This window comes from Lissotriton helveticus, chromosome 11 (genome assembly GCF_964261635.1).
Source record: "Lissotriton helveticus chromosome 11, aLisHel1.1, whole genome shotgun sequence".
NCBI lineage: Eukaryota > Metazoa > Chordata > Amphibia > Caudata > Salamandridae > Lissotriton > Lissotriton helveticus.
Genome location: NC_136072.1, coordinates 645,311,700 through 645,328,617, shown reverse-complemented (window position 1 = coordinate 645,328,617; position 16,918 = coordinate 645,311,700). Strand labels below are relative to the sequence as shown.

Here is a 16,918-nt window from a genome sequence, read left to right as displayed (position 1 = left end):
ATAGGAGTTAAGGGGGGGGTGCCCCGAGGGTCCGGTCACTCTGTGGTATTGTATTCTCTCAGAGAGGTCCACAAGCACGAGAGCGTCTCCAGAAGAAATGGGATGGTGGTCCACTCCCGCGATACAGGGCCAGACGCCAGGCAGCGACCGTTCGATTTAACCCCGAGTCCCGCAGCTGGTCCCCTCGGGGCAGATGTGGCGATGTCCTCTGCAGAGTGTTAAATCATAGTTGCAGTGTTGTAAGGAGACGTTTTCCAGGTGTCCGGAGGCAGAGCATATGGGCCTGGAGAGTCCGGCCAACGGAACCCCCACTGGCGGGTCACGAGTAGGCCGCAGATCGTCTCAGTTCGTTTTAAGTGGAGCTGCCCGATAGGGTAACACTGCGTCTCTTGGGGGCCCCCTCACACCTCACAGGGAGCATTGATAGGCCCGGACCATCAGGGCAACAGTGAATGCGAGAGTGTCCGGCCAAGATGAGGGCGGCGTGGAGGAGTCCCCGGCAGAAGGCCCAAAGCCGGGGACTCGTGTAGTTGTCACTGCGGACTCTGGGGGGGCCCGCCGTCCACAACAGCTCTCCAATGCCGATTGCCCCAGTCAGGCGGAGGAGCCACACAATGGGAGACACTCGGCGGTGTTCCCCGCGGAGGGTTGAATCTCAATCGCAGCGTTGCTAGGAAGTCAGACACTCAGGGCAGTTCTTGTGCGTTCCGAGAGCCCAGCCACCGGAATTCTCTCCGGCGGGTTGCAGGTAGGCCGCCGATCTCTCCGGTTCTTTTTAGGTGGAGCGGCCAGACAGGATAGCACGCCGTCTCGTGGGGGCCCCTCTCACCTCACAGGGAACAACGATGGGTCCGGACCATCGGGGCAATGGTTGATAGTCAAGGAGAGTATCCGGCCAGGGTGCAGGCAGCGTGATGCGGTCTCCGGCAGAAGGCCCAAAGCCAGGGACTCGCTTAGTTTTCACTCCAGGCTCCAGGGGGGTCCGCTGTTTGCAGCAGTTCCTCGGTTCTGATCGTCCCACCAGGGCGGAGGAGTCACACAGTGGGAGAGAGTCGGGTCCGTCGGGTCCGACTCTGGTGCGGTGTGTTCGTGGAAGCTCCCCGCTCTCAGGGTCAGCGCCGGAATCGAGGCTCACGATAGTTAGTAGCTCCGGCCGCCATTTTAAGCTGATGAGGCGGCAGAGCCTCGGGAGTCCGCGGCGGCCGTAGGGGCCTGGAGGCGGCTGGGGAGCAAGAGAGAGCGTCCAGGCAGGTCAGCGATAGATGCTCTTTCGATAATGGGTCATCTATGGCACCATCTGAGAGTGGAAATCTTCATTATGGGCGAGAGCCAAGGAGCCGGTTTAGAACGCGGCCATTCCTCTCGGCTGCTAGCCACGCCCCCCGAAGCAAGCTCTTTCTTTATCAAGGGTTAAGCATTGTTAGGGCATTGTCATGTCCACTTTTGGTACACCAGATGGTGTTCCTGCGAGGAGCAGATGTTTTTGTTTTAATACCATTTTTATTGGTGTCTAAAGGAGGGTTGTGTCCCCTTTTTTCTTTTACCTCCGAGGATGAGCTTTACACTCAAGAGGTTTACTGAAAGAGAAATGTCTTCCAGTTGGGAAGCTTATCTATTCACATGCCTCTTTGAAGCAGTTCAGTATGCTTAATTTGTATGGTTTTTTCTGTCTTTTAGTATTTCTTATAGAGAAATATTGTTATGACCATTATTAGACCTATTGCATAGGGTGTATATCAGTTTTTGCATATACTCGGATTTTCCTTGTCAAGATAATCAGCACAGTCCTTTTTCTCTTTTTAGGCGGAGTGCATGTTCTTTTGTTGAAGCATTGCACTGGTAAGCTCAGAGTCTATGTTTTGTATTCCTTCGATTCCTCACACTCTTGGTTTCTTCCTTCATTGGAGGGTATATGTAATTCCTATGTTTTGGAACATGGTGATTCTATGCACTCTGTATTTAAAGTTATCTAAGAGGCAGTGTCTGAAAAGACTTTACCTTCAGGCTGTTTTCGGCCATGTCTATAGTAGGGGGATTTTAAGCTTTCTTCAAAGCTCTTATTCTTTTTTCTTTATTTTCCTGCAAAGTTCTTGACATGCATTATTCTGTCTGGGGGTTAAGCTTCACCTGTCTCCTTGTGGACATTTGTTCCTCCTCTTGTATGCATTTGTTATTCTCTGTACTGTACAGTCCTTGAGAGATCATGTTGTAAGCATATGATCTGTTGCTTCTTGAAGGAACAAGTGAGATTATGTGTGTTTGCTGCTAGCAAGGGTTAATTTTTTATGTTTTCCTTTAGGTAGTATCAACTTTTCAAGATACTTTTGTCAGACAGCATTATCTTTATGTAAGTCACCTACAGTGGTTTATTGATGGTGCGATATTCCTTTCGATGATATCGTGTATGGCGTTGAGAGGCTGATTATTCAGTTCTGTTCATCTGTTGTGTATACAGGGTATACATAAGTGTGTGCAGATGTGTTTATATATATTAGCTACTGGTGGTTGCCAGTAGGTAGTTATAGTTAGGACCTAGTTTCCATAGGAAATGCACAACAGTCTATTTGGAATAACTTTGGCGCTGGTGTACGAATCTTCTCGAATTTCTCCAAGAAAATGGCCTGCTCCGCTCCGCTCCTTCCCTGAAAGTGTGGGGGTGATTCGTCAAGTGGGGTCCGAGAAAAAAGGGGGTTGCAAAAGGTGTTTTCCCCATGCAATTTTCCATAGGGACCTTTAGCCAGGGATACAGCCCGAATGGCTGAACGGAATTACACCAAATTTGGCAGAGAGGTAGAGGTCGCTTCGCAGATTGTGCTTTTTGTTAAATGGTGTAAATCCGTTCAGTAGTTCCAGAGAAAGTCAAAAGTAAAATCATAGCGATATCTAGAGACGAAGTACAGCACGCGTACGGAAATCCGTACAATTACGAGCACGAGCTGCATGCTGATTGGATGTCAACTGTCTGTCAACACTCCAAACCAGGAAGTGTTGGCAGCCATCTTGTGCCTCGGTAGCACCAAGTCACAAGAAAACAGTAAAACAAAGTTGAAAAATAAGGAAAGGGGGTAGTGTAGAAACATGTTGACCTTCCAGGCCTGCTCATTGGGTCTCACATGGATGTTTAGGCGCAAATTATTATTATTTTTTTTTAAATAAAAAAAACGTGTTGTACGCGTATTGTACTCGTACGTGGTGGAAAAGGAAAAAAAAAACTAGAAGTTCGTTTTATTCCTAATTAGCCCCAGGGGGGCCAAATCCCAGGGGCAACTTTTTTCTATAATGGGGGGCTTGGTAGTGTCCAACAGGAAGAAAAGAATGGAAAAAAAAGTCATGTCGAGGACAGTGATGCTCCTGCTTCCTGCGTTTTATCAGGTCAATAGACTGTTTCCCATAACATAAAAGTGTATTGCAATAAATGTATAGAATTTTAACTTGAGCAAAATCAGGATGAATTTGTGTGCGTGGACTGTTTGCTGAAAATGCTGGTGCAGCAGTTGATGTGCTTGGTGCAGTAGCAGGTGGGTTGTCCTTCAACCTATGTGTTGCAGCTCGAGCAAAGTTGTTGGGGTGTAAGTTCTTTACATGTCGCTCCATATTTGCTGTGCTAAAGGAGTATTTTTTAGATGGATCACCCCTTGAAAGAGTTTGGAACATTTTACAGGTTACTTTTGGAGCATTAACCTTTTTTTGCCCTTCTGGAAAAGTAAAAAAAAGCCTAATTAGATCTTCTTTCCTCTTCTTTGGAGTTTCTTTAGGAATGAAATATTCTTCTGAAGAATGGCTGGAAGATGTGTCCATTGCTGTTAATATGGTAAACTTCGTTCTATTTGACAAGATTCTCAGAAGAGATGTTTCTTTTTATAAAGTCAAAGTAGAATTTTTAAAATGGGACGGAAGTTTCAACAGTTGTAATAGGACGAGTTATGAACCAATGAAATTTCTTCTTTTAAAGCCACATGGCTTTGCGTACGGTTACGCTGTTATTACGGTGTTCTTAGGATGCGAGTACGCAAGACTTTTCACCGCGATTGGTGGAATTGCTTTTAAAAGTAATGTAGGATTATTGGAACTTAAAAAAAAATGTTTTCATAATTATCCTAGATAATGTGTTCTGTTAGTATGTTCAATAAATACATAAATACATAAATATTTGTTTTTAAACAATTAAAAGCATTTGCGTCTTTGCATACGGGGCGCCGTACATGATGTCACATGGAAGCTTTGATGCGACGCGTAACGTGAAAGCGTATTCGTAGCGTGTGGCGAGAATGATTAGCAGTACAAACTATGGTGCGATCACTCTCTCACTGTCAAATCAGAGCACAGGGCGCGCTATGAGAATGGTTAGAAGTGGTCACTCATTGGAAATCCGATTCAGCTGTGTGGCTTATCCACGGTATCATAACTTACTTTTCAGCCTGTTTAAGTTTGAGGTTTGCATGTAATACTATGGTATAGGCAGATATGGATGTTTAGGCAGCGCTTATCTCCATTAAGCTTGGTTATTATCATTTACATATAGGTGTCTGAGGGAGGGAAAAGAAGTCTATGTGAATGGTGAGGATTGCATAATAGCACTACATCACTCCTTAATTTGTAGACACATACAATTGCATGACTTTTGTAATCAAGATGCGCCTAATTTGGTGTGACTTTTGAAAGGAACTGCGACACCTGCTATCATACCATCGTTCAGTTTACTGGAAACGTGAGTTATTTAATTTGAAATAATGCAGATTGTTGTGCAATGTTACCAGGCATCGGTTACATGATTACAGTAACTGAGCGTGTGGTTTGCTAAAAAAAAGTCGTGTTTACTCCTCTGCATGGGAAGTTGGATGTTTCCATCTGGCCGTCGATTCCGACCTTGAAAGCAGAGTCAACCAAGTGAGCCGTATAAGAGCACTATTGTCTCAAAAAGAGGTCGCTCTTACATCTGCTAGAGAAACATTTGTCCTTCATGTAGTAAACACCCGCACAGAAGTGTATGATTTATTAAATACAGACGTGCCTTTGTATTTTGGGGAGTTAATACAGAGTATCTTTAATGCGTCCTTGACTACGGGGTTCTTACTTTTTAAAAGTTAGAAGCAAAAGCCTTGTGAGTTCTTTTGAAACTATAATTGGTGTCTTTTCGGCAGTTTTTCATTCGATGTTTTCCAGCATCTTTGGTGGATTCCCTTTAATAGTCGCATTAGTTGCCGGTGTGCTTCTATTAATTTGTTTACTTAAATATGGATACACATCCTCCAGCACACGACAATATTTCTTGGCTGTTGCTGCTCCGCAACCGAATGCTTAGTTATTACGGAGCATTGCCTCTGGCTACATTGAGTGCAGCTTATGGATTGTCGTTTCGATTCTCCTTTTTCACATGCGTTCAACCTGTCTTCCATTGCCTGAGCTGCGATTTCGACTGGGCCCTAGATTTGTGTCTCTGCAGTACGGTGTCTCCAGACGCGGATTATGACCAACTGATGAGCCCCTTAGTGGTTCATGTTCTGGCGGCGGGATTATGGCCTTAGCAGCACTACATGGAATAATGGGACGTTGGAATGTTTTTGCAGCTTACTAGTCTGGTAGGGGGTTTGGGAACTAAGGTGGGTTTTGGTACACCGTAATTCACTGAGGGCCTAAATCTTTATGCACAGTTCTGTGTAGGAGCAGAATTCCTGCAACAGTAGTTACAACAAAAATGCTCGATAAAGGGCCTTGAGTTTGAATCAGAATATGAAATTGAAGAATAATTGATAACCCCAGCCAAGAAAAGGAGCAAGTGTGCAAATTTCTTCGGCTGGGGTACTTGTTACAATAAAAATGTTCGATAAAGACCTGCACTTTGAATAGGTATATGAAATAGAAGAATAGTTGATAATCACAGCTAATGTATGCAGCAAGCAGTTGTGTGTATGTGTGGATGATGTGTTGATTGAGTGGAAGATGAAAAATGTGAAAAATAAGAAAGGTTGGAGACACGCATACTACCCACTGCCTTGTCAGTGAAGAGAATCTTTGGATTTCCAGCAGTGGAAGCAAGAGAAACGAGTAGCACATCTAAGGAAGCAAGAAAGTGCATAAAGTACACATAGTGTGCGGTAGTAAGGACGGAAGAAAGGACAGAAGTGTGGAAATTACCCACTGCTATTGGTGGGTAGTAGTTACGAAGAAGGCTGAATAAAGGGCCTTGAGTTTGAATTTGAATTAAAGAATAATAATTGATAAGCCCAGCCAAGAAAGGCAGTAAGTAGGTGTGTGTATTTGTGGATGATGTGTTGATTGAGCGGAAAATGAATAAGGTGAAAAATAAGGGAGGCTGCAGAGATGCAAACTTTCCATTTCTTTGTAAGGGAAGTGGGTGTTTAGTTTTTTTTAATGCAAATTCCGAACTATAACGTGCCTGAAACCTATGGTTTTCAGTGAATATATATATATATATATATTGTATCCCAAAGTGCCCTGAAGCATTTAGGAGGTCACTCGACCGAGCCTTCTCATACGGCTTCTAAATGCAACCTGCTTAAGTGCTCCTTTTCATTTTTAAAGCCAACGCGTTTCAGGATTACAAATCCCTTCTTCTAGGGCTGCCACAAACCAAAGACCTGAGCCTTGCATTGTGTTTGAATTTCAGCTTTATTTGTCATCATTGCTACCCTCTGGTGGGCGTATGCTGAGTGCAGTTAATTAGTGCATGCTGGGAAACAGAGTTCCTAATGCGAGCGTTTGTTAGTCACTTCTGGTAAGTTCAAGTGTTTATTTGTAATATTTAGGCTTACTTTCTGTCCTTAGTAGGTTCTGGATCATTAGGCAGGTTAAATCAGCATATGAGGCTCTGTACTGAAAGGATAGACGCCCGAGTAGAACACGTCTGCAAGCACCAGTCTTGAACCTTTGACGATTGATTACACATCAGTCAGGGATTGTTCTGCCTTTTGAACAACTAATTTATAACAGAGACCCATATTTCAAAGTTAATAAAGATAAGCATACAGGCGATACTATGTTTGTAAACACAATCCACTGGAGTATAAAAACTTAAACTTTCATAAGTATTTAAGAAGCTCATAATGTGCTCTTACTTAATTTACCTTTCTGAGGAGATGATCAACATTAGCAACTAAGAATAGCTTAGTCTGTTCTGTGAACATTTTGATATCCAAAATAATGAGTTTATCGAAGCTTTATGACCTTCATTTAAGAAGGGTGCTGTCCTTTCCCTTTAATGATAAGTATTAAATAAAGCCCTTCTTTGCACCAGAGGGGAAGTTTGGAATCTAACTATATTTTCTGAGCATTACCATTGGACAAATAGCTGTGAAGGGGTCTGTCACATGCCTTTTGTTCTGGCTGAATACACAGAAAGGACAGCGCCCACAAAACTCAGTAGTCAATTTGTTCGGGTGCAAGAGTATTCTGTTAGCTATAGAGATGGGCGGCTAAGTATGACTTATGCTGTAGGATTATTTGATATACAGCTGAGGGCTGGAGCTGCTAACCAGTCACCATTTTCACCATACTGCTAAAAGAATCAACTCTAAAACCATTTTCAATATCAATTGCGTATTGTTAATGACACAAAACAAGGTTGAATAAAAAAGAAAGCTTGTTACACAATTACAAAATTTTTAGCATTAAAACCTCGACAATCTGTCTGCATTCCAACATTATATTGCTCCTTTTATTTCAAACAATATGACATTTTCCTAACTGATTCATATTTACATGGTTTCAAATCTATAACAGTTTAAACACAGCAATGTATGAAATGGGAAGAAACATTGGATTTTTAAAATTAATGATAAGGCAAAATCTTAGAAATAAATTTAAGGTGAATTAGGCTAGAAAATAGGAGTCATTCACAAGGATTCTCTACCATCCTTTCGGTTGCTATGATCCAAATCTAAGCAACTGGACTAGTGTCACCAGTGGCCATGAGAAGAATAGGGTCTACACACAGTAACTGTAAGAAATAATTTCTTCTACTTTACACTTTAATTTATTGTCTAAAAGTGGTTAAGCTGTAACATAAAGGATCTGAATGTGCATTTCTTTTTTAGATAAAAAGGTGTATTACAGAAAATCTATATGGGTATTATACAGTACTGTCAACACATATTGCCTAATAATCTGTACACTTAACAAAATTTACAACAATCTTGGCTGAAAATTGTCATGAAAAAGTTAAGTAACTAAACAAATATTATAAATAATTAATTGTTGCGTTTTTTTATTACAGGATGAATAGGTTTGTGCTTTAAACAATGATATGGCTTGCACTAATGCTAATTAGACAAACTGTAGTATTGATACTATATATGTGAATGAAAACATCTGTCACTTACTGTTTCTTAAGGGAAATAAAATATTTCTTTGCTGATATTACAATTTCATACATCAGAGAATCCTGAAACATACAGAATAGAACATTGAATCAGTGATTCTGTACCATATATCTCCATGCACGAGAGCTCTGCCTCAATTCGGTATACTATAGATCACAGGAAAAGTTAGATATAAGATGTTCCAAGTCCAGTTACGTTTACTTGCCTTTCATGTATCTCAAACAGCTTCATGAATGGCTGAGCAGCTTTAAATTTACCATACTGAGACTCGCCTTTCACAAAGATCAACTAAGTTCCCAATCATAAACATTTGCAAAATGGATAACATGTGCATAATATTAGTCCTGATGTAAATCATGTTCTACACTACAACGAGAGAACCTTTAATATCACTAAATTTAACATTAAGAGACTTGTAGTTGGAATACGGTAGGAAGATGACTCTATATATACTATACCAAAGTAAGGTATAGTGTGCACAGACTCCAGCAGATCCCCAGAGGCTTTTCAGAGACTAAAGTAGATAATACTAAATGCTCTCTTTTGTAGTAGTGTGGGTGAGCAGTTAGGCTTATCAGAGGGCTGTGTTAAGCATTTGTTGCACACACTCAGGCAAGAAATTATTGCACACACTCAAAGACTTAATCTGAGACCAATTGTTTGTAAAAAATATTACTTTTTGTATGTTTAATTTAGAACCAAAGATACTTTGTTCCAGTAAAGTATGGTTTGTAAAATAACAGTTTTTAATTAAATTGCCTCTTTCAGGGTGTAAAAAGCCTTTTGACAACTATCTGTCCAATGTATTTTCTTGGGCATCTTCTTGGAGGTGAGTTCTGTGAGGGGTGTCACAATGGAACCATACCCCTTGACAAGCTTCCTGTAATACTCAGTGAAGCCAAGGAATGCCCTGCCTTGGGCCTGGGTTGTTGGAGCTTCCCAGTCCAGAATTGTCTGGATCTTGGGTTGTAAGGGCTGCACTTGGCTTCCACCTACAAGGTGGCCCAAGTATACAAAAGTACCCTGCCCTACCTTTCATTTGGATGCCTTGGTAGGTAGGCCTGGAGATTGCAGGGCCTGTTTAACCTTCCCCAAGCGGACGAGGTGATCCTGCCAAGATATGCTGCACTAAAGATCTCCAGCCCAGCAGGGACTTGATTCACCAACCTTTGGAAGAAAGCATGTTGACTTTGGGGATCCTGCTAGTGCCCTTTTGGTCATACCAGAGCTCTGGAGCTCTTAGCTGGCCTCAATGTTATTTTCATGTAATGTGCCACCCTGGAGCATAGGCCTAATAAATAGTTCACAATATCCTGCTTAGGTTCTAGGAGAGGGATCTCCCGACCTTCCTTCACAAGAGAAATACACCCCCTAACAGGATTGCCATACAGAAGTTCAAAGGGGGAAAACCCTAATCACTTCTGAGGCACCTATCCGTAGGCGAAAAGCAGGCATGGAAAAGGACATATCATCTCCTTTTGAGTTTTTGAGGGAGTCCCATGATCATACTCTTCAACGTCTTGGTGGAGCTTTCAACAAGGCCATTGTTTTGTGGGTGATAAGGTGTAGTGAACTTCTAGGTCACTCCACACTCAATCCACATGTGTTTCAGGTATGCAGACATGAAGTTGATACCTCTGTCTGACACCACCTCCTTAGGACAGGCCCCTATGAACCTAAGGCTCTAGGTGAATCTGTGGCACACTGACAGAAAAACCCAAGCCAAACAACAGGGTTGCTGTAGAGGGTTAGTGGCGCAACACCCTCTGCTGCAATCCAGCTTGAGCAGCCAGTCATCAACCTATGAAAATACCAGTATCTCCAACTTCATGTGGTGAGGTACCACCATCATCTTTGTGAAGACTCGAGCTACTGATGTCAATTCAAAACCAGAGGCCCGCAAACTGGTAGTAAGTGGACCCTATCACGAATCGCTGCTACCTCATGTGAGCCTGCAGGATCAATATGTGGAAATACATGTCCTGCAAGTCAAGGGACACCATGTAGTCTCCAGCTTGCAACGCTAATGGAGCCAAAGATAGCATCTTAAACTTTTCCTTACAGAAGACCCTGACATCCAGGAATGGATAGAGACTGCTGTCCTTCCTTGGCACCTAGGAAATACAGAGAGTAGAACTCCTGCTCAATTTCCTACTCTGGCACCAAATCCACTGCTACTTTCTGCAGCAGAATTGCCACCTACGTCTGCAGTATGTAGATTTGATCTTCTGACTGTAGAGACGTTTGTAAAGGGATCTGGGGAGGGCCCTGTTGGAAGTCTAGGATATTTCCCCTTTACACAATTTGAATTACCCATTGTTCTAAAGGTATGGTCTTCAAGGACTGTAGAAAGGAGCGCACCCAAACTCCCATTGGCCTCACATACATCGACATGGGTGAACTAAAACTGTTTCCCCAGGTGGGACAAGGAAAAATGAGGAGGGGGAGGAGAACGCTGTTTGCGGAATGGTGCCGCCTCTGCTTTTGCTTCAGCTCCTGTAATGCCCAAGCAGTGTGTTTTACTTCTATTGCTGGGTCTGTGTTGATTGCCTCTGTCAGAAATTAAAGCCTTGTACAAACCCCCAAAATTTCTGAAACTGTTTATGGCTTCCTTGAGAGGGTTGGAGTCCTAGGGACCAAGAAGGTACCATGCTTGTTTTAAATCTCTCAAGAGCAGAGTTGACTATTTCACCAAACAGTCTTATCCATCAATGGGTGGAACCATCAATGCAGGTTGGACAGTCAGAGAATAGCCTTAAAAATGAAGCCAAGCATGGTAGCAAAGGTTACAGAGTACCCACATTGATCTTGCCACCGAATCTGCAGTATCTAATCTCAAATTCTATCTCAATGTGGTATGCACATCTCACACCAGCTCACAAAGTCCCATAATGCGTTAGGGCAGCGCTTCAATAGGCAATTTGCCTTTATGGTTTTTAGTGCCAGACTCTCCGCTGATAACATGGTATTGCTAAAAGCCTACAGCTTTTTTGCTTCTCTGACTCCTGGGGCTGCAAGGAATGATCCAGGTGATTATGTGGACGAGCATGAGGCCAGCACAACTAAACTATTGTGGATATAAGAGATGGCAAAAATTATGGATCACCAGGTGCAAGTCTGTAATACCTGATCATCTGTCTGCTGACTGCAGGGGATGATGCGGTCTTCTCCCACGCAGCCTGTAAATGGCCTTAGAGTGCCTGTGGACATGAGGTTCAGATGACTGGTTAAGCAGTTGCATTGGTCTCAGCAGTTATGAGAGGAAGCTGCAAAGCCATGCCAACCACAATGTAGTATGGGGTCACCTCAGGGGGACAGTTCCCCCAAGGGCTCTCCATTTCCAAATCAAGAGATGTATCCATCTCATGTGAATCTCTTAAAGCTTGGAAATCAGAGCCTGTGGCAAGAAGTGGCATTAACAGTGCAGTGTCACTGTCATCATCAGTGTCATATCTGCAATTTCCAGGAGGTAAGAGTCAAAAACAAACATAAAGTGAAATATCTTGCTATTTTGTCCTAACCCAGCTGCCTGGCCCTCCCTGTACTGATGCTCCTCCAGTAATTTTTGGGCCTCTGTTAGTTACCTGAAGGGGTTCCCGGCTCAAGTAGAGTATGGTCCGGTTAAGGGACCTGCGTCGTCTGGCTCTGAGCCGGCAATTCCATTGGTGGTACAGAAATAGATGTTGGGAGAGCCGGAGTGGTACCAGCTTCGGAAGATGTGTTGTCGGCAAAGGCCGCGGCACCAGAGGTTGAGGGAGGAAGGGAGTGAATGGCACTGATGAAATACCTGCTTGCAAAAGTCTGAAAGGCACACATAGAGCTCCCTCTGGGCCAAGAGTCACTACGGGGGGACTCAACTTAGTTTCGACCGTCTGAAAATGTCAAACACAACATTTGAAAAAACATAAAGGGCATGATCCCTGAGTGGGAAATGCAGGATAAGCTTGTCGGACGTGGGGTCTCAGAGATGTGGGGTCTCAGAGTGAGTTCATGAAGCAGAGAAGGAGTCAGCATCTCCGCAGGCCCAACAATGCCACAGGAGCCATGTCTTTGACCTTAACTAGTTTGGGACCTGAAGAAAACTCAGATGGTGTCGGCGAATGTCTAAGTGACTAACCTTGTAATGAATGATTCCTGAAGGAGTCACTATGCCTCCTCTTCCACTTGTGTTTGTAAAGCATCTTCCTGGATGTAAGATAGTCAGATTCAAACCATTAACCTGAAGCAAGCGACCAGCAGGGGCGATGTACGAAGCACAATAGCCCTTTTCCCCCCGATGGTGCCTACTGGGAGTAAATGATGGACAACGGCCAGTGAAAGGTAGGCGCTGAACACCTAGAACAACCTTAGCCTCCTTAGTCACTGGCCCCACATTAGAGGTTGTTCTCCCTTGTATAAGCGCAGTGACACCTTGGATGCTGTCGCCAACGAAGCCTTGCCACCATCTTACGTGATTTGAAGTGGCCCACAGGGCTTCTCTCTCTCCTTTCTTAACGTCTGTATCTGCCCATTCTTATAGATGAGCAATCATGGAGGGCTACAATCCCAAAGATACTCTCATGACACCGATCTTTTAAGGGCGATGACCGGCTCTTCTGGACATTGCAAAAAAATGACCAACTATTTGACAGGAATTTTGACCTGGACGCGTCATACCAGGCTCCAGTTATAGGGAACGAAAACTAAAGTTATCCACTTCAATAGCACAATGGAATCAACAATGCCCAGCCGCACGATTCCCTCCCCACTTTCTTGAGCCAACAGTAATAAATTATACGCACAAAGAGTGAGAGAGGCATTATGGTAACAACACTTATAGGGTTTAATCCCAAAAACAGAGAAAGAAAGGGATGACAGAAATAAATGCTTGTTCTCTAGATGTTGTGGAGAATCCTTTTATTAATTGGTTTACACAAAACAACCAATGCGTTTCACCAGAAGACACACTCGCCCTCACCTTCGAACGCATCAGGGACGGGGGGGCCTGGGAGAGCAGCCTCTACGCTTGTCAGAGAGGCACAACATTTCATTAGGCTCAGGGTTCCTCCTGTTGATAAAGCAAAGTAGAGAAGAGGAGAGGCTGCAGAGCTGTGTTACATACACAGCGTAACCAGATGGTGTCACTCCATGTGAGGGTGTCACCCGGTGCGGTGCGCACCCCCCGCACCCCACTAGTGACGCCACTGCTACCTCACTGCATCTCCAGTATGGCTCTGTACACTCCCGTAGGGGGCCCGCGACAGGGTACCAAACGCGCACACCTGGGTGGAAAGTTTTCAGGACTATGACACAGCTAAGTACTATTAGCTTCCTATACTGCTTTTACCTCTGTTTCCAAGTTCTATCCTGTGGCAGTTGCTATGTATGTTGAATGTAAGTAAACTTTGATTGGATGCGCACAAACTGACACACTGCATTAGAACACAATAGGTTTGTAATCATTGTTCGTTTTGTATTTTACACAGAGCACATTGGCAGCACTACATGTCCCAGAAAGAATAGGACCACGTCTGCCTCACTTCAGTGGATGATGCTATCTCCTTCCTCGAGGCTGATTTCCTTTTTGTTTCTTTTATCCCTTTTTTTCCCTTTCCCCAAAATGGTGTCTGCTGAGTGAGTCTCGTTTCAGTGGGGATCCACATGTAGATCCTGCAGAGCATGCGGCGGGTGTTGAAGCAGGAGGAGGAGACGGCATTGACCTGTTTAATCATGGAGAGGGTGGAGTCAAGGATGACCCCTAGTTTGTCAGCATGACCCCTAGCATGGTCGGTGGGTGTTGGAGCTGTTCCCAGTGCGGTCGGCCACCAGGAGTCGTCCCAGGCCAAAGGGGTGGATCCGAGGGTGAGGACCTCTATCTTGTCCGAGTTCAGCTTCAGTCGGCTGTTCCTCATCCATTCAGCGACGGCCTTCATTCCTTCGTGAAGGTTGGTTTTGGCGGTCGTTGGTGAGGGAGAGGATCAGCTGGATGTCATCGGCGTAGGAGATGATGTTGAGGTCGTGGCGACGGGCGACGTGGGTCAGCGGTGCCATGTAGATGTTAAACAGAGTTGGGCTGAGGGATGAGCCCTGGGGTACGCCGCAGATGGTCTTGGTGGCTTCAGAGCTCATGGGGGGAAAGCAGAAGCTCTGTGTTCTGCCGGAGAGGATGGAGGTAGTCCAGTCCAGGGCCTTCTCTTGGATCCCGGCGTTGTGGAGGCCTGTTCGTAGAGTGTGGTGGCAGACGGCGTCGAAGGCGGCTGACAGGTCCAGGAGGATGAGGGCCGCTGTTTCTCCGTTGTCCAGCAGGGACTTGATGTCATCGGTGGCAACGATGAGGGCAGTCTCGGTGCTGTGGTGGCTGTGGAACCCGGACTGGGAAGGGTCCAGGATGTTGTTGTCCACGAAGTAGCGGGTCAGTTGTTCATTGACGGTCTTCTTGATGACCTTGATGATCGGGAGCTGGGAGATGGGCCGGAAGTTCTTGAGGTCCTTGGGGTCCGCCTTGGATTTCGTGATTAAGGCGTTGATCTCGTCATGCTTCCAGCTCTCCGGGAAGGTTGCTGTCTCGAAGGAGGTGTTGATGACTTTCCGGATATGGGGTGCGATGGATGTGCTGGCTTTGTTGAAGATGTGGTGTGGGCATGGGTCTGACGAGATCCAGAGTGGATGGTGTTCATGATCTTGATGGTGTCGTCATCGTTGATGTTGGTACAGAAGATCAGGCGGTTGGTGCGGATGGTGATCGTGGGGGCGGAGGTCTCAGTGGTTGTCGGGGCGGTTGTGGCGTAGAAGCTGACATTGATGTCTGCGATCTTGCGGTGGAAGAAAGTGGCCAGCGAGTCGCACAGGTCTTGCGAGGGTAGGACGTCGTTGGTGTTGGAGCTGGGGTTGGAGAGTTCCTTCACGATGTTGAAGAGCTCTTTGCTGTTGTGCGCGTTGTTGTCTAGGCGGTTTTTGAAGGAGGCCCTTTTGGGAATCTGATGAGGTGATGGTGTCTGCGGGTGGTGTTCTTGTGGGCTGCATGGCTGTCCGGTGTTCGTTCACAGAGCCAGATCTTCTCCAGCTTTTGGCAGGTTTGCTGGGAGGCCCGGAGGTCTTCAGTGAACCAGCTGGCTTTCTTGTTGGTGTGACTTTTGGAGGGTTTCTTGATCGGGGCGAGGGTGTTGGCGCACTGTCTGAGGTTGCGGGTGGTGGTGTCGGGGTCGGCAGGTGGGCTCTGGGGGAGGGTGGTCATTAGCTGGTCTTCGTTGACTTTGCTCCAGCAGCGGCGAGGCATCTGTTGGGTGCGTTGGTGGCTTTCTTGAAGGTGAAGTGGATGCAGCGATGGTCGGTCCAGTGGAGGTTGGTGGTGTGGTTGAAGGAGATGTGGGGGATTGCGGAGAAGATGGGTTCTAGCGTGTGACCGGCGGAGTGGGTGGGTGTTGTGACGAGTTGTCTAAGTCCGAGGTTGGCTAGGTTGTCGATCAGGGTGTTGGAGTTGGTGTTGTTGTTGTTCTCGAGGTGGAAGTTCAGGTCCCCGAGGAGGACGCAGTCCATGGAGGCGAGGGTGTGTGAGCTGACGAAGTCGGCGATGGAGTCGCTGAACTGTGGTCGGGGTCCGGGGGCTCTGTAGATGAGGGTATCTCTGAGGGTGGTGTTGGAGTCGGTGTGGATCTGGAAGTGCAGGTTTTCGGTGGTGCTGAGGGTGTCGTCGGTGTTAGTCGAAACTCTGAGAGTGTTCCTGTGGAGGATGGCGATTACTCCTCCTGCTCCGTTGGTGCGTTCCCTGCGGGTGATCTTGTAGCCTTCTGGGACGGTTATGGCTATGTCGAGTGCCGAGGCGGGGTTCAGCCAGGTTTCCATCAGGAAGGTAACGTCTGGGGAGGTTGAGTCGAGTAGGTCCCAGAGTTCAACGGTGTGTTTGCGGGTGGAGCCGGTGTTGAGAAGGATGCATCTGAGGTGGTTGGGTTCTTTCCTGGTCGGCAGCATGGTGGGGCGGATGCTTGTGAAGCTGCAGTTCCGGCAGGTGAAAGCTCTGTGGGGTGCTTCGGGGCGGCCAGGAAGCAGGTGTGTGATCGTCCAGTGTTGAGCGCGTGGAGGGTTCTGGCATCGTGGAGGGTTCTGGCATTGTAGCGGTGTCGGGCGTTGCGGCATTCACAGGGTCCAGGGGTCCTGGCGCTGGGCGCGGTCCAGATGCGGATGGGCGCACACGGGCATGCCTTAGGCGCGCCAGCGGTGCAGCCGCTGTGCAGCCTCCATATGAGGGGATGTGGGAGGGAAGAGCAGCTTAGAGGTGGGCGGCGAATGGGATTGCAGGGGGGGCAGGAAAAACGGGGGGGCCGCGAGGACCAAGGCACAGGAAGGAAAAACAAGTTTAGGCAAGAAAACAAGTACAGGCACAGAGGAATAAAAACAAATCTGGGCAATAAAGCAAGTACAGGCACAGGGGAATAAAAACAAGTATGGGCAGGAAAGCAAGTACAGGCACAGGGGAATAAAAACAAGTCTGGGCAAGAAAGCAAGTACAGGCACAGAGGAATAAAAACAAGTCTGGGCAAAAAAGCAAGTACAGGCACAGGGGAATAAAAACAAGTCTGCGCAAGAAAGCAAGTACATGCACA

General features: G+C 45.9%; 1 protein-coding gene across 3 annotated transcripts in view; it reads right to left on the bottom strand.

Annotated features, from left to right (window-relative positions):
• Nucleotides 1–16,918, bottom strand: part of LOC144791046 (disintegrin and metalloproteinase domain-containing protein 9-like) — a 1,785,694-nt gene that overhangs the window by 1,607,132 nt on the left and 161,644 nt on the right. For all 3 annotated transcript variants that reach the window (XR_013602283.1, XM_078665681.1, XM_078665682.1), the window contains exon 3: nucleotides 8,340–8,401. Coding sequence is in view for 2 of the 3 variants with exons in the window: in XM_078665681.1 (XP_078521807.1) it covers nucleotides 8,340–8,401 (62 nt within the window). In the remaining variant the exon portion in view is untranslated. The remainder of the gene's footprint in view (nucleotides 1–8,339; nucleotides 8,402–16,918) is intronic.